The sequence below is a fragment of the Gadus chalcogrammus genome, chromosome 8 (genome assembly GCF_026213295.1).
Source record: "Gadus chalcogrammus isolate NIFS_2021 chromosome 8, NIFS_Gcha_1.0, whole genome shotgun sequence".
Taxonomy (NCBI): domain Eukaryota; kingdom Metazoa; phylum Chordata; class Actinopteri; order Gadiformes; family Gadidae; genus Gadus; species Gadus chalcogrammus.
In genome coordinates, this window is record NC_079419.1 from 28,490,132 (window position 1) to 28,515,450 (window position 25,319).

The window sequence follows — 25,319 nt, forward strand, 5'->3', positions numbered from 1 at the left end:
CTCAAAAGAAATCCCCACGCCATTGCGTCCAGGGAGAACACACACTGCGGGTGGTGGATCTCTCTCAACCCTCGGGATCTTCCCCCTTTAGGGATGGATGCGTTGGCACACACACCTTGGCCGCGGGCTCTCTTGAATGTGTTTCCCCTGCTCCAGCTGATCCTTCCGCTGGCTGGGCGATATGGACCAAAACCCGTGTCTCGATATTTTTTGTTTGAATGGCGATATGCGATATTATAACGATATTTTGAACAAAACAGGTAAAGTGTGTAGTTTTAACTCTGCGCCACAAGTATTCACTATCAACCATTTATTTAGTGTTTTTTTTTTTTTTTTGCTCAGCGAAGCACAGCTGTGCTTTAAGAACAGATATGTAAGGGATAATGTAAAGAACGCCGGTTATTATCGGGAAAATAAGCTCCGACAGGGCGAACAGGACACTGACCTGAAGGGGCTTATTTTCAATAATGACCGACGACGTTCTATACATTATCCCGCTTATTACACAGCTACTTGCCTAAACGAACAAATAACTTCATGGTGTTTCTTTTTACAATTTATTTGTAACCAGCATTCGTAGTGTTGTTCAGCAGAGAAAAAGTCTGCCAAAGACGTTGACGTCGCATAGCAACCGAAGACGCTGGAGTTGACAAGTTACCGGACTATTTGCAGAGTGATACCAAAGACGTCATTAGAGACAAAAAATCCTGCTTTCCTTGACAGCCTCTTCTATAATATGAATGATTTTAGCTTGTGTGTGCCTGTGCCCGCGATAAATCACACACAAGCTAAAATCATTCAAATGAATGTGCTTTATTTTTATCTTGCACAATTGGAGCACGTACTACTCTCTTGCGCTCCGCCTCTGACTACGAGATGGTTAGTGTTACAACTTTCCCTCCAGGGCCGATGATCTCTCATGGGCAACACACCCTTCACTCTGACCGGCAGTGGGTCTGCTTATAGGTCGGAATATGGTCGGAATGAAGCGGCCAACGATTCTTGCCGGGTGCTTTATTCTTTTACACACAACCGGACTCGATCATTACTTCACATGACTGACATGCACGCTACCGCTCGCTCGTCCACTGCACTCACACGCTGACCACACACACACACACACACACACACACACACACACACACACACACACACACACACACACACACACACACACACACACAGATATGCGCACCAGATACTTTCTCGTGCTAACGAGATACTTTCCCGTGCACACCAGATACTTTCTCGTGCTCACGAGAAACGTTAAAAACATTATTTTTACCCCATGTCCTTTTACGGCTTGCGTTTCTGCAGTACTTATGGAAAAAGATTTGGCCTTCTCCACTCCATCAAGGTCTATGCGGCAGCTGTTTCGGCTGGCCATGAAGGCTGTGACGGTAGACCGATCTTCAGCCATCCACTGGTCAAGAGATTCTTGCGTGGGGCTAGACGTGTTAGGCCGGTTTCGCACATGCTTACGCCACGCTGGGATCTCCCCGACGTGTTGCGCAGGTTGTCCAGGGACCCTTTCGAGCCTCTGTCTTGGGCCCCTTTGGATGCCCTGTCCTTTAAGACGGCGCTCTTATTGGCTTTGGTTTCTGCCAAGCGGGCCGCTGAGTTGACCGCTCTGTCTGTCAGCCCAAGCTGCTTGTTGCTTAACGAGGACAGCTCTTTTGCGCTGCTCAGACCTAATCCTGAGTTCCTCCAAAAGAACATTAACAGTTCTTTCCGGTCAAGCGATATTGTGCTTAAGGCTTTTCAGCCCCCGCCTCATTCTAGTGAGGCGGTGGCGGAGTTGCATCTCCTGTGCCCGGTGCGGGCGCGGGCTATGTACGTGAAACGCTCGGCCGCGTTCCGCTCCACACAACATTTGTTTGTGTTTTATAGCGACTGTAGCGGGATTCACAGAGCGCTTGGACACCAGGTTTGCGTTATCAATACAAAGACTGTTTATTTCGATCCCCCAGCAGTCCAACAAAACACAAGTCCTTAAACATAAATCATAACTCCGCTCAAAGCGGTCACGGGGGCCGTTCCTGGCGATCTCTGGCAGCGATCGCCCCTGTCTCTCTGCTCCCCATTCCTCCTCACTACAAGACAAAGCAGGCACATAAATACACACTCCTGATTGGTCTGATTGCGAGCAGGTGCCCGCAATCAGACCTATTCCCCCCCAGCAGATCCGGTGCGCTTCCAACATGCCCATAATCCCCCTACAGGCCAGACGCCGCGCGTCCCCCCACACACCCCCACCGCCCGACACATGCCGGGGACACATCCGGCTGCCAACTCACTCCCCCCCCCCCCCCTCCCCGGAACGGGAGAGGAAGTCCGCCATGGCCATCTGCGCCCCAGGTCTGTGCACAACCTGGAAATTGAAGGGTTGCAATGCGAGATACCACCGGGTATTCCTCGCGTTGACATCCTTCATGCGGAGGAGCCACTTGGGGGGGCGTGGTCAGAGTAGAGGGTGATAGACGCTTGTGCGGATGGCCTTGACCTTCAACATCCCGTAAACCTAATCGTGCGTGACATGATATTGGTGCCCTCATCAGTGATAATCTCTTTCAGAATTCCCACCCGCGATATGCATGAAACAACGCCTGCGCAACACTCTTCGCGGAGATGTTGCGCAACGGAATTGCTTCCGGGTATCGGGTTGCGTAGTTGATCAGGACTAACACAAATCGATACCCCTGTGCGGAACGTTCTAATGGCCCGATAATGTCCATGCCAATGCGGTCGAAGGGGGCTTCTACCAGGGGAAGGGGCCCTAAGAGAATCCTGGGGATGGCCGGGGGATTCACCAACTGACACTCGAGACAGGAGGCGCACCACCTGCGCACCTTCGCCCGAATCCCCGGCCAACAGAACCGAGCCATTATCCGGAGTGTTTTATCGTATTCCAAATGGCCCGCTATCAGGTTATAATATGCCGCCTGAAAAACTATATCCCGGCGGCTCCTGGGTACCAGCAAATGGGTGACAACCTCCTCACTCTGGGTGTCACGACCCACCCGATAAAGCCGGTTCGATTCACGTGCCCGCTCTGAACCGGAGGCCCCCCATTTTGCCCTCGGCACCGGGGTTGGCCTGTCCCGCCCCAGGGCAGCTGCACCGGTGTGGGGGCCCGGTGGTGCTGGTCGCTGGGCCGTCGGAGGGTTTGGGCGGGTGGCTCTCCGCTAGGTCGACAGCCGCCGAGAGGCCCTCGGGCCGGTGGTACCAGACCCAGGCAGAGGTTCTGGCGGGAAGCCCCTCGATAAACCTCTCTAGGGCTACTTGTTCCATGACCTCCTCCGCCGTGTTCCAGTCCGGGACCAGCCACCTCCTCGCTTGGTCCCGCAGCTGCTGGGTATAGGCGAAGGGTCGGTACCCCTCTGTGAACATCAACGCCCGAAGCCGACGTCGATGTTCCTCGGGATTTAGGACAAGCCGGTCCCAGACGGCCTTGGCGACGGTGTCGAAGTCTCATTGGGCCCCTGCCGGCAGACTGAGGGCTGCGAGCTGGGCCTCCCCCGTCAGGAAAGGCAGGAGACGGTGAGCCCACTCCTGACGAGGCCATCTAGAGATCTCAGCCACTCCCTGGAAGGTCTCTAGGAAGGCCGCAGCATTGTCCGCCTACCCCATCTTGGGGACATGGATGTGGGCCACGGCTCCTGCCCTTCTGGGTTCACCGCCGCTTCCTCCGAAGGCGAGGAGCTCACGGAGAACAGCCCAATCAGCCGCCAAGGACTGGGCTAGCTCCGTGAGCACCTCGTTCTGTGCGAGCTGTACCTGGCTCTGTCGTTCGGACATCTGGGCCAGATGCCCGAGCATACTCACGAGTGGTGTCTGGTCCACATCTGCGCTCAGCCCCACATTGGGCTCCACTGTAGCAGGATTTACAGAGCGCTTGGACACCAGCTTTGCATTTTCAATACAAAGTCTATTTATTTCGATCCCCCCTACAAGCCAGACGCCGCACGTCCCCCCACAGCGAGGCTGGCACGGGCCGCGCTCTCACTAAACAGCGGTTTTCTCGCTGGATATGTGAGGGTGTTTGCTTAGTTTGCTTACTGAGTACTCTCAGCAGGGCTTAGCGCCACCATTGGGCGTTAAAGCTCACTCGACATGGGGCGTGGCCACTTCAACGGCTCTACTCAGAGGCGTTTCAGTGGTAGACATCTGCGCGGCTGCGTCTGGGTCTTCCCCCGCCCCTTTTGTCAGTTTTTACATGCAAGAAATGTCCAGGGCCACTCTGCGTTGGAGTCCGGGGCCCCTTCTACAGCTTAAGAATCCAGGCATGTTCTTCTAAGCGGCATCGTTAATATCCTCTCGCCGGCTGGCGAGTTGGATTTGGCTGCCAGTATTTCTCTCCCGCCATTTTTTTAAATGAGAAACGGACGAGAGAAGTTCTTTGGAGTTGGACTCTCAATAGCTCCGCCCCCGGTGGTAGTGGACCTAATGGAAAACGTCTTACTCCGGTTTTTCTTTTCCTTTTCATGGATTCCATAAAGCACGGCTTGAGCCGGAGTTTTTACAGACTCGCCTGACTTGCCTGATCTAGGAGGAATTACGATTTTTGACTGGGGTCCAGCAGGAGTACATTGATTGGGCTCCGCTCAAAGCTTCGCCTTGGCCCATAAGGCGAAACCTAGACGGCGTAGCCTGCATGAAATAGAACGATAGTTATGATATTATAACTCTAGATTTTATAACTTCTATGATTGTAGGCATAGCCGTCTAGTTTCCCACCTGCTGTACCCTCCAAATGCTGAAAGAATAGCGTGGAGGATGAGCGGCGGTACGCTCCGCCTTATATACACGTGCCGTGGGAAATGTGTGCGGTGCCCACGTTGATGGGTGCATAGTTGAAATTATCAGTGCGCGCGAGCACGCGCACGGGACAAGCATATAGGCGAAGCCAAGACGGCTACGCCTACAATCACTGAACTAGTTATAATATCATAACTATCATTTCCATATGCCATAGTTTCCATATGCTAAAGACGTGTCTAGTTCACCGTCATGCAGGCTGTGTTCAGTCAAATAAATAAATAGTGATCTGTTTTCGGCGCATGTAGACCTATCCACCTAAGCCCACGTTGAAATAATTTTGATGGTAAATGTTGATGGCGCAGTTGATGAAATAAATTGATTTCATACAAATCATAAAAGCCTCTCCTTGTGTCATTGTGTGTGCGTGTTTCCGAGGTGCTTGTGTGTGTGCGTGCGTGGGGGGTTCTTGATTGAACAATTTTCTAATATTATTTGAAAACTTCTCAGTGAATATTGAATAGTGTAATGCACATCCCGAGTAATGCAAATCCCTTTTACTCAGCATTTTACATGAGTGGCATGCCACCGGAAAAACGGTAGTTGCCAGTAGGAAATGGTACATACTAGGGGTGTGACCATACACTCAGCTCACGAGACGAGACGAGACACGATATTGGGTTCACGAGAACGAGACGAGACGAGATTTTAAGAAAACTACAATGACAAATTATATGACTGGACCTAACAGACTTTAACAGACTTTTATTTAACCAAGTGGCGCATGTATTTTGAAATGTTTTATTATAACTCTTTACATGCATGAAATTGAAACTAAAACTAAAATTTATAAAAGTTAAATTAAAATAAATTAAATTAAATAATTCTCTTTTTTTCAATTGCAAACAATATTATGTGCAAAACCAAATAAAGTACCCAAAATGTACTTTGATTAAAGGTATTCGTTTTCGCGGTTATTCAGCCTCTTCTTCTCCTCCGGAAAAACACGACTGCATTGCATTGTGGTATACGGGAGTAACATGTAGGCTACATCGTATGTACACTGAAATTTTGGGTATTTTAAGAGCATTATATAGTGCATGAAATTAACCACTGAGAATTCGAACACCGCTACAAAATGGCGAGCACCCTAAATAATACAATATATACGTGATAGGGAACGATTTCGAACACAGCTTATGGCTGCTTTCGATGCTTCCCCTGCTTCCCCTCCTTCTCCTCATCTTCTTTTCCTTCTCCTTCTTTAGGTTCTGGCAGCCTAGATGTAGCAAAGGCGCATTACTGCCCCCACAGGGGACAAATGGAAGTTTGGATAAATCACAAATCTTGCGAGACCGAGTTTTAACGCGACGGGTAATATCGTCGAGTTTAATCTCGCGAGATCTCGTGGCACGAGATCTCGTCACACCCCTAGTACATACCATTAACATGATTGGCATGCCTGTGGAAAAACGGTAGGTTACAGTAGGGAATGCTAGGGGAGAGCCGGGTCGATTGAAACACAAGTGTGATTAAATACATATGTTGGATGATCGCGCTGTTTTTAACTTTGAACGTGTGTTGACATTTGTTTCAAATACCCCGCCTAATCGGGACGTTTGAAACACATATGCGGGACGAATGAAACCGCATATTTTAAACAGAAACTATTGACCTTGCTCTTGGTTTTATGCAACATACCGGAAAACATACTAGCTAAAATTTCACATAATTTCTCATAATATAAATAGGTCAAAGCATATTTTTGTCCTGTGCGTAATTGTCAAGATGCACACTTCGATTAAAATTCACCTTTCTTCTTTTTTACAAGTTGGACGGCTACATTTTCATTTCATTTACTAATTTTCCCTGTCACCTAAGTCATGTTTAGGGATACATAGTTGAACATCCTGTTATTTATTTTAAACAAATTGGTGACGTGCGGGACGTTTGAAGCAAGTGTTTCATTCGTCCCGACAGCGCATACTGGCACTTAAAACTCTGACATTGCACACTTTAGGACAGGTTTAAGTACTAATTCATCTGTTGTATTGTCATATTATTATGCCATGAAACAGAAAACACAACTGTTTATTACAAAAAACTACCGCACAGAAGATTTTACTTGCCGCACTCAAAAACAGGTTCGCGGGGATAACATTTGAACAACATCATGACACAAAATTTCGCGGGGTTGGTCAGTCTTGTGTGCTGAACGTAGTGACGTAATTTGACGTGAAAGACTTGCATGGTTTTCGAGGAAATTGCTGTCTTTCAATCGTCCCGTGTTTCAATCGACCCGGCACTCCCCTACAAACCATTAACATGAGTGGCATGCCAGTGAAAAAACGGTAGGTACCAGGAGGAAATAGTAATTACCATTTTTACATGAGTGGCATGCCAATGGAAAAACGGTAGGTTCCAGTAGGAAATGGCACTTCCCATTAACATAATTGGCACGCTCATCTGAATGTTAGAGAGGGACAGAGATATCTGAAAAGAAAAATCGATTTTATGCTCTGATCCTTATTTGTTACCCCCAGGTTGTTTTAGTCCATTAGTATCGGCCTCACGCTTGCCTCAAATCAATTTTCATGACATATATATTCATATATATGTATACCTCCCCATACAGAGGAGATATCTTGAAAGCGTTCAAGAGCACTGATGCCTACCAATATGCTGTGGCTGGATGGGTGAAGGACGCTAAAGTGAGGCACTTGGCCACCAATAGTTTTTATCTGATAATGGCAAAGTTAAGTACTATATATTTGGGACTTCTTGTGAACAGTTTGTGGTGGGTTACTATCATTGATCGTTGAAATCAGTCATCAAATCGTAGACGGTAATTACGCCGGGGACGCTTGGGACGAATTTCTTCAAGATTCATTTTGTACTCACTACAAAACCCGATTTGAATTATTATGGATTATTTTGGACAATGAATGAGGTATTAATACCAATACTCTTTGGCCTGGACGTTTTCAACATTGGGTATATGGAGCAAAACATAGTGGGTCATATGTCAACGTTTTTTGTATGCATTTTATTCATTAATAAGCTACATGGATATGCCATCTTTCAGAACCTTTCATTACCTGCACTAAAGAGAATAAAAGAGCGCATGTCATTGTTTGATTGTGGTCGTAGGTGTTGTTGTTGGTGCTGAGTTACCACTGAAATCAGTGGGTCAGTGGGTGGGATCGGTCATCAAGAAGGCGGCGCAAAGCTACGGTGACGTCAAGTGAACCAAACGAAGGCGCCGCCTTCTACTAGGACACCTTGATAAATCACGATTGAAAAAATTGATGAATGTCTAGCAATAGGCTACAGTGCCATCCCCTGGTAGATATAGGGACCTGCCTCTGTAGTCATAGGCTGCGTCTCAATTCAGGGGATGCATCCTTCGAAGGCTGCATTTGAAGACCGCTTGCGAGAGAAGAGTTGCGACACTATCTGATCTCGCCGGCAGGGTGGTCACGTGGTTCATGTAAGCTTGTATAGTTCCAAAACACGCCGCGCTGCTGTGTTCTTCAATGGGACTGACAGCAGCGATTGCAATATTGAATGGTAATTATAATTAAAAAACATTTTTAAGTTTGAGGGAGAGCTTCACCTTCATGTTAGCATGGGTAGCACTAGGCTACTGACTTTAGTGGCTTAACCTTAACTTTACCTTACATCTGTTCTGAAATCAAAGACGATTCAAGATGTTCATTTTTGCGCGACTGGAGTATTGGATTTCCTTGATTTTGCTTGTAATTCCGATTCCCTTACCCGTGGTCAGAGAGCGTTTGAGAAAGCAGAGTAGCAACAGTCCATTTAGCATTTAATTTCCTTCTGATGAGGCAGGAGCTGACCACACAACCATGATACTTTTAAGACTAAGCCATACACAAAGTATCACATACATTAAAGATTAACAAATCATTTCGCTTGGATGATGAAATAGTATATTTTTTATTAAACAATGGGTGAGACAACAAGAATATGTGTGTGTATCCAACTTGAAAAACCAGAACAAAGTGAAGGAACAGGGATGAAGATTGTATGTATAAGTGTTAACAAGAGAGGAATACGGTGAGGAAAGGAGATAATTAAAATAGCAATACAAGTAAAATGGACCACTGGTTATAAAACCCTCGAGCAAATGCAGATTCCACTGCCTAACATCTGCACGCTGCAAAGGAGGATGCAGCGTGTAAAGCTGGACCCAGTGTTTGAGATGCTTGAGTGTTTAGAAAAAAATCTAAAAAAAAAAGATTCTAAGAACAACGAAGCAAACATACAGTAAGTGTGACACAAATGGGTAAACAGGTGTGCGTGTATATCTAACTTGTAAAACAAGAACAATGTTAAGGAACAGGGAGGAATATTATAAATTATTAATAAACATAGAAAATACTCCACATACATCAGGCTGGGGTTAAGGATAGTAAAGTGCATCAGGTTGAATGGAAGGAAACAATCGCAGCCGTCGCCGCCGCCACCAGCAGTCGCCACCACCAACAGCCGTCGCCAGCACAAGCCGCCACCACTAGCAGCAGAAGTCGACACCACCATCCTTCGCCACCACCAGCCAGCTCAAGCCACCAGCTGCAGCAGCCACCGCCATCATCAGCATCCACCATCAGCCGCATCCACCATCAGCCGCATCCACCATCAGCGGCATCCACCATCAGCAGCCACCACCTGCAGGAGAGTGAAAATAATCAGAAGACCTTGAATATGCCTGTAGGTCAATGAGTTTCCCCACACATGGCCAAATGCTGCCAAGCTGGGGAAGGGGTAAAAAAAAGAATGACACTACTGTCTGTGTAATAACATAGGAAAGCTTGTCGTTATGGCTTATATTTTTTGTGTGGAATAATTTCTATTCATATATGTAATCCAACAGCCTTTTTTTAAGGGTATAATTAAACAAAAACAACCTTATTTCTACTAGCTATAGCATCAGACTCACAGTACTCCAACACCGTAGCTAACACCGTCAGGTTCAGCATGTTAAACCCGTCGTTAATCAACCTTATTGATCCTAGTAATCCTACATCAATAACTAACCGATAAAAGTAGTCAGACTCACTACTTAACTTCTGGTGCAGTGATACCTTCACAGCTGGCGAAATCGAGCTGACGAACTAGCAGGAAATGACTGAAAATCGGTCGTCAACCAAGATAAAAATATATTACGCATTGCACATACAAATAAAGATAAGTATATGCTTCATAAAGGCCCTCTGATATAAAATAGAGGGTTGACAATTCAAAAGAGGTAGCAATTTAATAAATTTACTCCCAGAGATACCTTCACAGATGGTGAAGTCAAGCTAACTGGTGACTTCAATTTTCATACTGATGATTTGAATGACAAGTGTGCAAAAAAACTTTTGACCATTTTGGACACATTTGAACTGTCCCAACATGTGAAAGAGACTACTCATTGTAAGGGCCACACTCTAGACCTGGTTATCACAAAGGGCCTCAATGTTTCTGATCTCTCTGTGACTGATCCTTCCTTGTCTGAACACTTTTGTGTTTTCTTTAATATATCTTTTATTCCCGACATACAGACAAAATCAAATACTGTCAAAAAACGGTATATCAATGAAGAATCGTATGTACTTTTTAGAAAGGCCATCTCCTTACTACCACCTCTCAACCCATGTCCTGCTGATGATCTTGTAGAAAACTTTAATTTTAAAATTTTGAAAGTCATGGATGTTATTGCACCTTATAAGGTTAAAACGATTCATATTCACCATGATATCTACAAAGAGAGCCTCCGTGCCTACAATTCAGACTTAAAAAGTGCTAGAGAAACATTTTTCTCCAATATCATTAAATCCAATAATAATAATGCAAAAACCCTATTTGCAACTGTTGACAGACTGACCAACCCCCCAACACAAATTCCACCTGATCTCCATTCCACGCAGAAATGCAATGAGTTTGCAGCTTTTTATACTGATAAAATTGAAGGCATCCGACGCGCCATCAATATCTCCACTTCAAACAAAAATGTTGGACTACCACCCTGTTGAGGCAAAAGTAACGTGGCAGGGATGGCATGCTTTAATGTTATTGACTCTAAAACTCTTGTGGAAACTGTTACACAACTAAAGCCATCCACCTGTTGCCTTGATTCTTTACTTACCAACCTCTTTAAGAATGTTTTTGACTGCCTAGCAATAGGCATATTGCAGATAGTTAACAACTCTCTCCAGTCAGGCAACTTCCCAAAAGCCCTGAAAACTGCAGTTATTAAACCCCTTTTAAAAAAGCGGAGCCTAGATACCTCTATTATTAACAACTACAGACCAATATCAAATCTGCCCTTCATAAGTAAAATCATTGAGAAAGTTGTCCTCCAGCAACTTAATCACTTCCTGGCATCAACTGGTTGTTATGACACCTTCCAATCAGGATTTCGACCCCTGCACAGCACTGAGACCGCCCTCATTAAAGTTGTAAACGACATCCGTCTTAACACAGACTCTGGCAAAATCTCAATGCTAATGCTACTAGACCTCAGTGCTGCATTCGACACTGTAGACCAGTGGTTTTCAAACTGTGGGGCGCGCCCCCCCTGGGGGGCGCCAGAGTTCTTCAGGGGCGCGACGTGAGAAAAAAATAAACCCGAAGAAAAACCTGAAAGTCGATGATTCAAATCATCAATCGTACTTCAACTGTAGAAGTAACCTAACTAAATCAATTTTCAACCGTTTATCTTCGTGCAAACCATTTAACCAATCTACACACTTGTATCTTCAATAATATCCAAACAGAATTTCGATATCATTTAAAATGTCTTCAGAACCACCGTTTTAGTTTCATACCGCTTCGTTTTCAGCTGTTTTCATTGAAGACGTCTGCCCATTCTGATACACCTACTTCTAGACATCGTAATAACTCATTCATTTTTCAACCGTTTACCATCGTTCAAACCATTGAACAAATCTACACACTTGTATCTTCAATACTATCCAAACGGAATTTTGATAGCATTTATACTTTTTTCAGAATCACAGTTTTAGTTTCAAACCGGCATCGTTTTCAGTTGCTTATAATGATTTAGGTCACCATAGCAACGCCGGTAAACAAACCCCGCCGAATAGTCGAATCTCTGGACTGAAAAAGCAGATCTGATTCGACTCTGAAAATTCAGAGTCGGGGACCCTGAAGGAATCTGTGTAAACTGGCAGTTTACACAGATTAAGATGTTCAAATGTATTTAAAAAAGGTTAAGCTAAAACATGCTTAGATAAAGTTGTTAAATTGTGTTAAGAAATGTGTTTAAAAACGCACAAAGATGTTGTAATGTTTCAGAAATATGTTTAAAATGTTTAAAAAATATGTTTCAAATGTTTTAAAATTATGATCAGAGATGTTTAAAATGTGTAAAATAATAAAGATAGCTTTCAAAACACAGGTCTTTAGAAAAAAAATTTTTGGGGGGGGGGGGGGGCTCAGCTGAATTTTTTTCTCTGAGGGGGGGCTCACTCTCTCACACTTTGAAAACCCCTGCTGTAGACCATACAATACTTTTGGACAGGTTAGAAAACTGGGTGGGGCTTTCAGGCACAGTCTTAAATTGGTTCAGATCCTACCTACAAAATAGGAACTACTTTGTTTCCATCGGCGACTTTGTATCAGAATCAACCAACGTGATTTGTGGAGTCCCACAAGGTTCGATCTTAGGACCCTCTTTATTCAACATCTACATGCTCCCACTAGGGCAAATCATGCATAATAACAATATTGACCATCATTGCTATGCTGATGACACGCAAATCTATGTATCGCTATCACCAAATGACTATCGGCCCATAGATCTGCTGTGCCAGTGCATTGAGCAAGTGAAAGACTGGATGTGCCGAAATTTCCTTCATCTAAATGAGGATAAAACAGAGATAATTGTATTTGGTGCTAAAACGGAAAGGCTTAAAGTAACCCAACACCTTCACTCTCTGTCCCTGAAAACCTCAATCAAAGCCAGAAATCTAGGGGTCATCATGGATTCTGATTTACATTTCGAAAGTCACATCAAATCAGTTACAAAATCTGCATATTATCACCTTAAAAATGTAGCAAGACTTAGAGGGCTCATGTCCACCGAAGACTTACAAAAACTTGTACATGCCTTTATCACCAGTAAGCTTGATTACTGCAATGGTCTCCTTACAGGTCTCCCAAAACAAATTCTAAGGAAGCTTCAGCTTGTTCAGAATGCTGCTGCTAGAGTTTTAACAAAGACCAAAAAATGTGAACATATTACACCAATTCTTAAATCGTTACATTGGCTTCCTGTAGGTCAGAGAATTGATTTTAAAATCATGTTGCTAACCTATAAATCCCTACATGGTTTAGGCCCAAAATATTTAACTGATATGCTTCCACTACATAAGCCTTCTAGAACACTAAGATCTTCTGAGACCAATCTGTTAATTATCCCCAGAGTAAACACGAAACATGGGAAAGCAGGATTTAGTTTACTATGCAACAAATAGCTGGAATAAACTCCCTGAGGATTTAAGACTTGCCCCAACTCTGAGCACCTTCAAAACAAGATTGAAGACTTTTATGTTTGCTTTAGCTTTCTGCTAAATCTTAAATACTTTACCTTTATTTTACTAAAATGCCTTTTTAACTTTCAATTTAATTTTCTCACTTTCTTAAATACATTGCACTTTCAATTTTACTTACTTAAAAGCCTTTTTAACTTTCAATTAAATTTTCTATTTTTACCAGAAAGATACATGATCTGATACCAGAGAGAAAGGATAAGGGTTACTAGAATCCGGGTTGGAGTCCCAGAGAAAGTACCAACTTCCTTTTAGGTCGGGTTGGAGTCCCGACGCGGATACCAGAGAGACTGTTGATCTGATCTTAAATACATTGCACTTTCTATTTTACTCATTTCTTTGCATATGTTTTCTTTTACTTATCTATTATTTTATTTTATTGTGTAACAATGTTTATATGTGAAGCACTTTGAGTCTGCCTTGTGTATGAAAAGTGCTATATAAATAAAGTTGCCTTGCCTTGCCTTGCTTTGCCTAACAAACTAGCAGGCAATCGGTTGTCTACAAAGATAAAAATATACATAATTACGCTGTGCATATACAAATAAATATCAGTATATGCATCATAAAGGGCCTCTAATACAATATAGACAGTTGACAATTCAAAAGAGGTAGCTATTTAATGCACTTACCCATAGGCGTCGATTACGCCGGGGACGCGTCCCCACCAGATTTCGTCATGAATCATTTTGTACCCACCACTTTTAAAAAGAATGAATAAAAAAAAAAAAGTTTTATTATTATGGATTATTACACGGATCTTCTCAATGCCGTGGAACGCTCCGTTCACTTGCATGGGCTCTTCACAACTTTGCGGTGAATGCTAGATATAAATTGACCGCTGACAAGGAAAACAAAGGACTTTTTGCCTATAATGACGTCTTTGGTATCACTCCTCAAGAGGTCCGGTAACTTTTCAACCCCAGCGTCTTCGGTTGCTAAGCGACGTCAACGACTTTGGCAGACTATTTCTCTGCTGATCAACACTACGAATGATGGTAACAAATAAATTATAACAAGCCACACCATGTGAAGTAATTTTTTCGTTTTGGCAAGTAGCCGTGTAATAAGCGGGATAATGTATAGAACGTCACCGGTCGAATTTAAGCCCCTTCAGTGGGAAGCAATTACCCTCGCTGCGCGTCGGTAACCTGTTCGCCCTGTCTGGGCTTATTTCCCGATAATGACCGGCATTCTATACATTATCCCTTACTTATTACACGGCTCTTCTCAATGCTGTAGACTACATTCGTATTCGGTTGCTAAGCGACGTCAACGACTTTGGCGAATTATTTCTCTGCTGATCAACGCTACGAATGATAACAAATACATTGGAAAAAGACACACTGTGTGAAGTTATTTTTTCAATTTGGCAAGTAGCCATTACTAATAATACCAATACTCTTTGGCTGGGATGATGAGGCATCAGACAATCAAGTCATTTTAGCCTGAATACATAGGTAAGAAGCACCAGAGCAGGTTGCTAGTACCATGGACAGTATCAGAACGATAACCTGTTGAACTTAATGGATGTGGTAGGCTACACCACGGGATGCATCTGCAGACCACTGCCACATGAATAAAGGTAAGACGTGATATTTATTGCTTAAGATTTGCTGGTGCTGTGGCGAGGTCTTTTGTGTTTTTTGCATTCAAGTGGTCGGCTGTTTTAAATTGCAATTGATAGTCGGTGGAGTCAGTCTCTTGTTGACACAAAGTGACTTTTGGTCATTCTTGAATTCTGGCATAATTGAGGGGGGGAGTTCATGAGTTTTGGTCAGAATGCCTGATGTAGGCTAGTTTTAATGGAATGTGTGTTGTGAATTGAGAACAGCCAGCTCCTGATGTGATAGGCTACAGCGTTCAGCTCTGCAACAAATATTTCTTTCTTTCTCAATCTTGACGACTTTTGTAGTGCTGTGTGTAGCCACACCTTTGGCCCTTCTGAACTTAAACACGCAGTTAAATTCCTTTCCTAGCTCCTCTTGTTTATGTTGTTAGCTTAGCCATTTCATGTCACGTTGTCAACATTGGATACATGGAGCAGAACATAGTGGGTCATATGTCCGATGCTTTTTGAAAACGTTTTCTTCATAAAACGTGCCAGACTGATTTTGTATACATTTTATTCCTTAGTAATTAGCTACATGGTTATGCCGTCTTTCAGAACCTTTCATTACCGGCAGTAAAGAGAGAAAAAGGAGTGCATCCTCATTGTACCCAGCACTTCTAAAAATGCACTTCCGAATGCGTCTCTGTCCCCAGCACATTTCAAACCAAACTGACGCCAATGCACTTACCTCAGAAGTTACCCGACGGCCAGCAATGGAAATTAATGATCTCCTGCGCCATAAATGGATGTTTTGGAACTATGCAAGGCTCCATACCCCAGAAATAGGAGGCAAAAAATGCTACAACGGAGCCCAATGGAAGTGTCGACACTCTTATATCTGTTATATCTATCACTCTGGGCTGTCCCATTTCGAAGGCTCCTTCAAATGCGGCCGAGAAATGCAGCCTTCTTTTCCCAGATTTGAAGGGTCCACCGGCTGGATCCTTCAAGGCCCCCCCCCAAGATTCATTGCGCATTGGATTTTTTCAGAAATGGCGTCGGAGAGAGCGGTAGCGGCAGTTGCAGCAGATTACATAATGACAAAACTATGTAAAAACATTTTTTTATCTTAAAATAAAGTTGGGACTATTTTAAATTTGTAACTTTATTGTCAAAGTTCAATGCCATTAACACGAGCCATATAATGTTAAACTAATTAACGTCATATTTTATATAATTATTATATAACGGCTTTTTCTCCTCCGCCGTCCGGTTTGAACCGCAGTTCTCAGGGTTACTAGGTGACAGGGGCAGCGCGTCGTCACGCAAGGTATTAATTTGATCTTCAAATGCACCGTATGTCAATGAAAGACATGTTTAAAATAAAAGAGACATTGAACTTTAAAGTTCATTATGTTTGGTATTCATTGAATAAATCAGCTATAATTTACTTGAATTAAATTATTTTGAAATACCTTCTCAGAAAAATGTAAGTATGCGATTAATTTAGATTAATTAGTCACAGAGCCTGTAATTAATTAGATACATTTTTGTTTATCGCTTGACAGCCCTAGTTGTGATGTCAATAAAGACCATTACATTTACGGCAATACTTGTCGTGAAATTATAGGGAGGAGGCGGGGCATGCTGGTATCATATACCATTGTTGGGAACGGCATTTACCGTTCCTGAACGGCATTTGTCATGTTATGTCAGTGGTCGTGGGGGCACATGCCACAGGCCAATAAACAAACTCAGCGTCTCTCCCAAAATCTGTCAAGGGAAGGACAGAGAGTCAAACAGAGACCCAGGGGCGGCCCCAGCACATTTGGCGCTCTAGGCGAGGGGGGGGGTGTATGAAGCGATTGTTGACGGGGGGGGTATAAAGCGATTGTTGACGAGGGGGGGGGGGGGGGGCGCGTGTTATTGACGGGGAGACGTGACCAATAGGTTTTTTTGTTTTTTTTGTTTTTTTTTCGCGCATTTTATATTTTGCGCCCCCCCTCTAAATGGCGCTCTAGGCGGCCGCCTGACCCGCCTGTAGGGAAGGCCGCGCCTGCAGAGACCCATCAAAGTAGGCCAGACAGAAAGGCAGACAGTCAGAGTTAATACACACTGGTCCAAGTAGGGCATAAAACAGATGGACAGAGGGACAGATGGGTAAACCATAGGTAATTTAGGACCAGCCAGATGGAAAAAACATGAATGAACCAGTGTATTACCAACACGAATAAACCAGTGTATTACCAGTGTCTGTTTTGTCTATCCCCCCCTCCCAGCTGCCTCTGGTCTTCCCAATCCTCTACTGTGTATGTAGCCTGTTTCTGGTGGTGGTTCCTCTCTACAGCGACACCATTAACTCCCTCATAGGGATAGGGATCGCTCTCTCTGGGGTCCCTGTCTACTACGTGGCCATTTACCTGCCTGAGGACAACAGACCCAAACTCATCGGCACAATGAACGGTTTGTTTTAAATGGAAAACACAGCCTTGTGTGTGTGTGTGTGTTTGTGTGTGTGTGTGTGTGTGTGTGTGTGTGTGTGTGTGTGTGTGTGTGTGTGTGTGTGTGTGTGTGTGTGTGTGTGTGTGTGTGTGTGTGTGTGTGTGTGTGTGTGCGCGCGTTTGTTGTAAGATGATATATCCTCAAGAAGAAAGTCACTGCATTTCTACGTATACATGATGAATCCAGTTCAAATGTAATTTGTTATCACAGTGCATTCAAGTTGCTGTGTTGTTTGAATAGATGGAATAAACAGGATGTTTATAAAGCCTAACTTGACCACCATGGGTTCGTTTCTGGTGTTGTTACAGGACACACTAACATAATCACTGCAAGGAGTACCAAGCTATAATTCCCCTGGTCATTTTCTGTCTGTCTATCCGTCCTTCCGTCTGTCTGTGACCCTCTGGCTCTCTCTATATATATCCTGTATCTTGATCTTTTTATATCCCTCACTCACACACATAGACACATAGAGAAAACACAAAAACTCATCATCTGGTATGTTTTCCCAGCCTTCTTCACCAGGTACACCCAGATGCTTTGTTACTGCTGCCTCACCGAGCTGGACACCGAGACCGGGGCCCCAATGGTTGATGAAACACAGTGAGGGGGGGGCCCAGTCGGCAGCACCCCACAAAACACCCACTGTGCCTGGACACTCCCAGAGCATAGAGCGGATCGGAGTATGCTATCCTCATTATCATCATGGATGTGGGAAGGCAGCATACTGTCTGTCCAGTTCAGCGACCTGACAACGTAAACAAACACACTGCCATCAAGAGGAGGAGGAGGAGCAAAGCTTGATTGTGTTTCATTAAAGGATACCATCTGGATATTTCTACCTTGACAATATTTTCCCATCATTTTTGGTTTAAAGGACTAATGCATAGCACAATTTCTTTTAATTGGTCCAGTACTGAGCGAGACCGTTGCAGCCGAAATCCGTTAAACTGGCTACAAAATAATCCTTATTGGGAAATATGTGCTTTTTTTTTCTTTGAAGTACTTTTGGATGTTTATATATGCCCATGTTGGAAGTGAAAAGATTTAGTGTGAATACAATAGTTTTATAGAACCACAGTTATATAATTAGTACCATACCACAAATTATATGAAACTGTTATGGATTTGTAATAAACACATTTCAATTTTGATATAATAGGTGCATGGTGCCATTAGAGAGTGCCACAGCACAGCCACTATGAGCAGTCACAAAGTGACCCTCCATGTCAGCCCAACCTTCCCAACGGCAGAAACCTAGGGAGCCGGAGAGACGTTTCACTGAAGTACTTTAATCAAGTCAAATTAAGGTTATTGTACTTTTACTTAAATACTGATGGATTCCAAAGTAAACATTGTCTTCTATTTGTACTTAGACATTGTTACGGCCACATTGGCCTTTCAGTCGTCATTGTGTGTGTGCTATTCGTTTTGTCTGCCTTTGCTCTCATTGGCCTGGTCCTGAATATTCCACTGTCTTCTGCCCCGTTTCTTTGTTACGTCTGAGCCGCGTAACAACATGCACGTTTAAATAAAAAGTAGGATTGAAAGAAGGACATCCAAGTATTGTATATTATTCTTCCACTCTGTACAGGGTTTACATACAAGCTATATGTAGCCCTAGTGGGCAGTAGAGCATTCAGATATGAACTTGTCAATAGGTTCGTAATGAGGGAAAGAATAAAATGACAAAACAATGATTAACTGGAGCCAAAGGTTAACTTTTAGATTTACTGTATTCAACCTTGTAGAAAAATAATAAAATAGATTTCAGTGCAATCAAGCATATTCAGGAATTCCACAATTTAGACCCTAACATTAGGTCGGAAACAATTATCGGTAAACACCATGAAATGCCTGAAAAATGTCCATAAGGAAAAAATGTAATATAAACAAAGATAAATTCCTTGCAAATGTTCCTTTAATTGCCTTGGTTCGGCCAGTTCAGCGTACTTTAGTCAAAAAAGGGGAATGTCAAGTCAGAAGTCAAAAAGTAAAAGTCAATTGGTCATGTCAGAGCGCTTTCTCCCGATATGCTCAAGTGATTGATGTAAAGGAAGATTGGTATCCTCCTCGGCACAGGTGATGTCGGTCCACTCCTTTGGATAAGGAGGTGTCTTCACTAGCTCGCCACCCCTTCGTCAAGGGGAATTCCATCAAGATTCTCAAGGGTTTCCAAGGACTCCAAAAAACCTAGCCTTTAGTAAAAAACAGGCTATTACTACATGGGTCTTAGAATAATACTCTTTATGGCCATAATGGATATCATCAAAATCCTCAACATACTGTTGAACCACCATAGTAATACAATGAATGAATTATCTTTTTTAACTGTACAGCTTTTTTCCACACATGAAATGTGTTAATCTTTTGACTAAATATGAATTATATTTAGCTATTTATCATGAATCACAATCACTTCAACTCTTTTAACCATGAAATATGATTAAATAAACCTTATTTAACCATGTGTCTTTTTACTCTGTAGCCTAACATAAAACACATCTTACAGGCTACACCTCAACATATTAAATTCAAGGCTATATAAGTGCATATAGAACAGTCTTTTTAAACATATGCTACGTACCATTAGCACAAGTAGTGCATAACAGAGCATACATACTGAAATTGTAAACATAAAAACACCACAAAAGTAAAGTGCAAATAAATTGAGCAGCTTAGCTTCATATTTTCTATCAGATTATCAGTGAAATAATGTTCTGCTTTAAGTGTAGCTTCAATACTGTACAACAGTTTACATAGAGTCAGGTTCACAGCATCAGCAGTAAAATTACGAGCTTCTTACGCCTCGTGCCCACTGCATCCGTCCGTTGACTGATCCCCATTGACTTTGAATGGGGACGTACGCGCAATGCATTGTGGATTTCAACTTTTTCGGCAGCGACGGATCCGTCATCCAATCAGATCGCGTCTGCAAATTTAAGCACTGTGACACTACTCGGGCTCCTTCCGACGTCTTTTGACTGATGGTGCAGTGGGCACGAGGCATTACTGAGGGCTTGTTCACACTACCTCCCTCCATCGACGGATCTCATTGACTCTGCATGGGGCGTTCGCGAAATGCATTGAGGGTCCGTCCGTCCATTCGGCTCGGAGGCCTGCGTCAAAAAGTTGAGAAAGTGTATAATACAATAATATTTTCATAAAAAACACACACACACACACACACACACACACACACACAGACACACACAACAGAAAAAAGACTTAATCAAACAAGGCCACCTTTAAAAGAGTGAGCTGAGACAGAGAGAAAGGTTAGAATGATGGTTGAATGGAATTATATGATCACATTAGTAGTAGTGTATCTGTAATGAAGACAATGTGGAGAGATAGTTGCAACACGCTACAAGAGCAGCTTTCTCAATAGCTCACTCTTCGTAGCTACCCTGTCAATGAAAATGTCTGAGTCCAATGCCATGAGGATGTTGTAGTAGATTAATCGAGATATAACCACTTAGACTAATTCAAGAGAGAGAGAGAGAGTAAAATAAATCGAGGGGTCCGGAGCAAGAATTGACAAAAGACTTTATCGTGAAGAAAAACAACAATGATAACAGCCGAGTAGGTCTTAAGAGTCACTCCTTGAACATCGATTCCAGCTCCTTTATATACACACAAACTGAGCGGCTTCTCCTTGAGGTGTCTGCCTCCTGTTCAGTCATAAATTCATCTTAACCTGAACAGTCAGCAATTGGTCAGCAAATGGTCAACAAAGATAGCCCAAAACACTAGGCTAAGGTCAGCATGCCTTATCCCCGTAGCGTCCTGCTCCTTTTTAGGGGCCCCACCATCTGTTCTGAACCCAGACACCCAGGCCCCGTGTGTTTCTCCACTATTAGACACACAGACCTCATCACAATCATGGTTCACCACAGAATATACTCCTTAATTTCTACCACAATGTCTATCTCGGGGGCCATCATCATGAACATCTCCAGCTGGTTTGCCGACAGGCTGCTCCGAAGTCTGTTTTTTATGAATTTGAATGTTGAAAATGTTCTTTCACTGGCCACCTGAGTCAGGGAAAGGGTCAGCAAGTACTTGTACGCAAGCCCAAGGAGATGATAAGTAACTGCCAGCATGTTGAATCGTCTGAGGACTTGCCCACTCTGATAGCAGCAGAGTTGGCAGTTCTTGCAGGACGAACAGCTTGTGGTCACAATCTTTGTTTCTTCTTCCTGTGCTGCAGATCCATCTTCCACTGTTCTGATCTCATACTCATCCACATGTGATGCCTTAAGCATGTCCCACTGTCCTGCAAAAGTATGTAGTTCTGACTGAAGACGGTTCACTGTAGCCCTAGAGTCAAATTTGAGCAGACATTTCCTTAGGTTCTTAAGTGCATTACTGGGAAGTGTTGTCCTGATCTGAGCAAAGTTCCTGGGGTCCAGCCATGCCAAATCAGCAAGGAGAGTGCCATGGGTGAGAAAGCGCCTGCTGATGGCCTCGGTAGCTGTGTCTAGAATAATGTTGTGCACATTCACCGCGTATGCTCTCTCCGCATTGCTAAGTGCTTCATCCTGCGCAATCTCTCCAGCCATGCCTTTGTTTTTCTTTATCCTTTTCTGAGGCAGTGCAGCCTCAACTTCAATGATGGTTCCTTCGTCCACCTGAAGTTTTCCATTTGTCCATTTAACAAATGTGTCTGCAGCTGCCTTCACGGTTGTGAAATCCCTAGTAATGCCTTTGAGGCTAACTTGTGTGGCAGTGACCATACGATGGGCAGAAAGGATGTCCATACCTTTTGTCTGCAGGTAGTTGGAAAGTTGAGAGGTTTGCTCAAAGACTCTGAGGAATACTTGTGAAGTTAAAATTGTTTCATATTTGAGAGGTTCTTGCATTTACAGAGGGCTTTTCTTTTGCTTGCTGTTCAATGGCTCCCAGTGTGAGCACTGCATCAATTAACAGGCCATTGTCAGGTTTTCCAAAATGTCCAAATACTTTTTCAAGAGCATTGTGCTTGGCCCACCACCGTGTCTCACCAATTGGAAGAGGCGTCTGTGGCTTTTTTCCTGAGTTTGATTCTCCCATAGAATAACCCTCTGGTAGGAGTCCTTGAACACAGCTATGTCATTTAGGAGATGGAACAGTGACCCACTCTCAATGTTGGTTTGGGTAGTTTCAGCCAGTACAAGATTGAGTACATGTGCATAGCACCACACAGGTACATGGTTAGGAGACTCGGAGGTCATCATTAGTGCTGAAAAACCTTTGTACTGGTCCTGCATATTGGATGCCCCATCTGTTGCATTTGAAATGCACATGGTCTTGTCCAGTTTCAGACGCTCAAAGAGTCCAGAGAGCAGGTCCGGAAAGTATTGCCCAGTGGATGCTTGGCCCCTCAACACAGCAACAAGCCTGTCATGCACATTATCAGTCACATACCTTAATATTACAGAACACTGATCATGACCTGTTATGTCCTGTGTTGTGTCTAGCTGAACAGAAAACATTCCAGCTTTCTGGACATCACCGGCAATGGTCTCTTGAATGAGATGCCCAACCGTATCTATGACAGAGTTTGCCATTGTTTTGGAGAGTAGGGTGATGAGCGACCCTCTTCCTCTTGTTCCACAGGATTGGTGCAAAGTTTTGCTTTTGTCTATGCAGTCATGAAGTTGCTCCCTTGAGCAAACATCATATTTCCCCAATAACAGGATGAGCTCCAAAAAGTTACCATGGTCTATGGTGTTGTCAGCCAGTGTATATGCTGCCTCATTGTCCACATGCCTATAGCTCAGTCCCCTTTTCCCAAGCAATTGAACAATCTCCACAACGTGCTCTAAAACCTGGTGTCCCTTTTTCACCTGTTCCCTATGAGCAGACATCTGACTGCCAGCAAACATGCTCTTGACATCCTTTTTTGAGCACCTTAAAAAATAAGCTTCAGCACAGGTCCGGTGTGCAGTGCTCTTTTCGTGCTCCTCTGTAGGCCCGCCATTCATTCCCCTCTTCGTCCCCGCCTCCGGCATCCTGCTCGGCCTCTGCCGCTGCAATTTCCGACGTAGTTGGTGGTGGCGGTGCTGATGAAGGGCCAGCTCCAGCTGTCGCAGCAAACATGTTCGATATTTTTTTATTTTTTTATTTTGTTTTCCTCTAGTGCTTGTCTTTTTTTGTCTCTGAGTTTCTCTGCGCCTTCTTTACGTTTCTTTTACATTGTTTTTTAGTGATGTGATTGACAGATTGACAGCCGCGGCCTGAGGGGCGGGACCTCGGCCCTCCGGTGTGTGTGTGATTGGGCCAAGCCCAGCCCAGAACCATTCTTGGGGCCCTATCTTGCATCCGGCGCAAGTGACTTAGTCACTGGCGCATGTGTCGTTGCTAGTTTACAACTGGCGCAGAGTGTTCTTTTCCCACCAGCGCCACTCGCCGGTAAATTAGGGATTGATCATGCGCCCCAAGGGGCGGTTCGGCGGAAGGAGGAGGCGTGTTCTGGCGCAAACGGTATTTTGCCGTCTCTGAATACCATTGCGCTACTGACCAGGAAATACCTGGTTTAAAGTCAGTGGCGCGTTGTTCAGATGCTATTTTAAGGGCGCATGCATACATGCGCATGCGATGCATACGGATTGCTTGTGCACCTCGCGCATACACTTTGCTTCTCTCATCTACCTAGCCGCACATTCTTGGTAAATTATTTGGGAAAGAACAGCTGATGCAGCGGTAATAAGTTGTACTTTTAAATCAATGCATCTGCAAACACCGTACAGCAAACGCATATTTTCTTGACACAGACATCGTGTAGGCCTACATGCCCATAACTTTTAGGATTGATGAGTAGGCCTATTTGATCGTGAAAAACATTGTTTTACCGCGAGTGAGTGTTAAAAAGAATGAATGAATGCGGGCGCGCGTGTGTGCTCTGTTTAAACACACGCAAACTAAACACTCTCATCATCATCTCATCTTCGTTCGCTTATCCGGGGTCGGGTCGCGGGGGGAGCAGCTCAAGCAGGGGGCCCCAGACTTCCCTTTCCCGGGCCACATTGACCAGCTCTGACGGGGGGATCCCGAGGCGTTCCCAGGCCAGTGTTGAGATATAATCTCTCCACCTAGTCCTGGGTCTTCCCCGAGGTCTCCTCCCCACTGGACGTGCCTGAAACACCTCCCAAGGAAGGCGCCCAGTGGGCATCGTTACCAGATGCCCGAACCACCTCAGCTGACTCCTTTCTAAGTAAAGGAGCAGCGGCTCTAATCCGAGTTCCTCACGGATGGCTGAGCTTCTCACCCTATCCCTAAGGGAGACGCCAGCCACCCTTCTGAGAAAACTCATCTCGGCCGCTTGTACCCGCGATCTCGTCCTTTCGGTCATAACCCAACCCTCATGACCATAGGTGAGGATAGGAACGAAGATCGACCGGTAGATCGAGAGCTTTGCCTTGCGGCTCAGCTCTCTTTTCGTAACAACGGTGCGGTAAAGCGAACGCAATACCGCCCCCGCTGCTCCGATTCTCCGGCCAATCTCACGCTCCATAGTTCCCTCACTCGCGAACAAGACCCCGAGGTACTTGAACTCCTTCACTTGGGCAAACTAAACACGTAACGCATAATACAATCAATGGCAATGTCTATTACCGCGGGGACACATGCATATTAGAATAGCATACAATACTGATAAGAAACAATGTTTATAATGTATTGCGTATATCATTAAATAGAACCACAGTTACCGCATATCATATGTTATAGCCTATCATACGTTTTCTTTGCCGACATTTATTTGAGGACTCAGTATTTCTGAAGTTGTGGAAGAAACCCCCTTATTCCATGTGTGAATTAGGCCATATTATTTGGCAATAAACTAAGCCATTTGCAGTTTGAAATTCATGTGCATCTGTCTCATCGGAGACTGCAGACGCGCTGTCAAAATATCAACTCGTCCGATTCAAATGCGCTCATGG

The 25,319-nt window shown here is 44.1% G+C and overlaps 1 protein-coding gene across 3 annotated transcripts in view; it reads left to right on the plus strand.

The window, feature by feature from the left end:
- LOC130386968 (Y+L amino acid transporter 2-like) overlaps window positions 1-19,834 on the plus strand; it is a 40,760-nt gene extending 20,926 nt beyond the window's left edge. For all 3 annotated transcript variants that reach the window (XM_056595880.1, XM_056595881.1, XM_056595878.1), the window contains exons 9-10: window positions 17,172-17,355; window positions 17,907-19,834. In XM_056595880.1, coding sequence (XP_056451855.1) covers window positions 17,172-17,355; window positions 17,907-18,001 — 279 coding nt within the window. In that variant the 3' untranslated portion in view covers window positions 18,002-19,834. The remainder of the gene's footprint in view (window positions 1-17,171; window positions 17,356-17,906) is intronic.
- The last annotated feature ends 5,485 nt before the right edge of the window (window positions 19,835-25,319 follow it).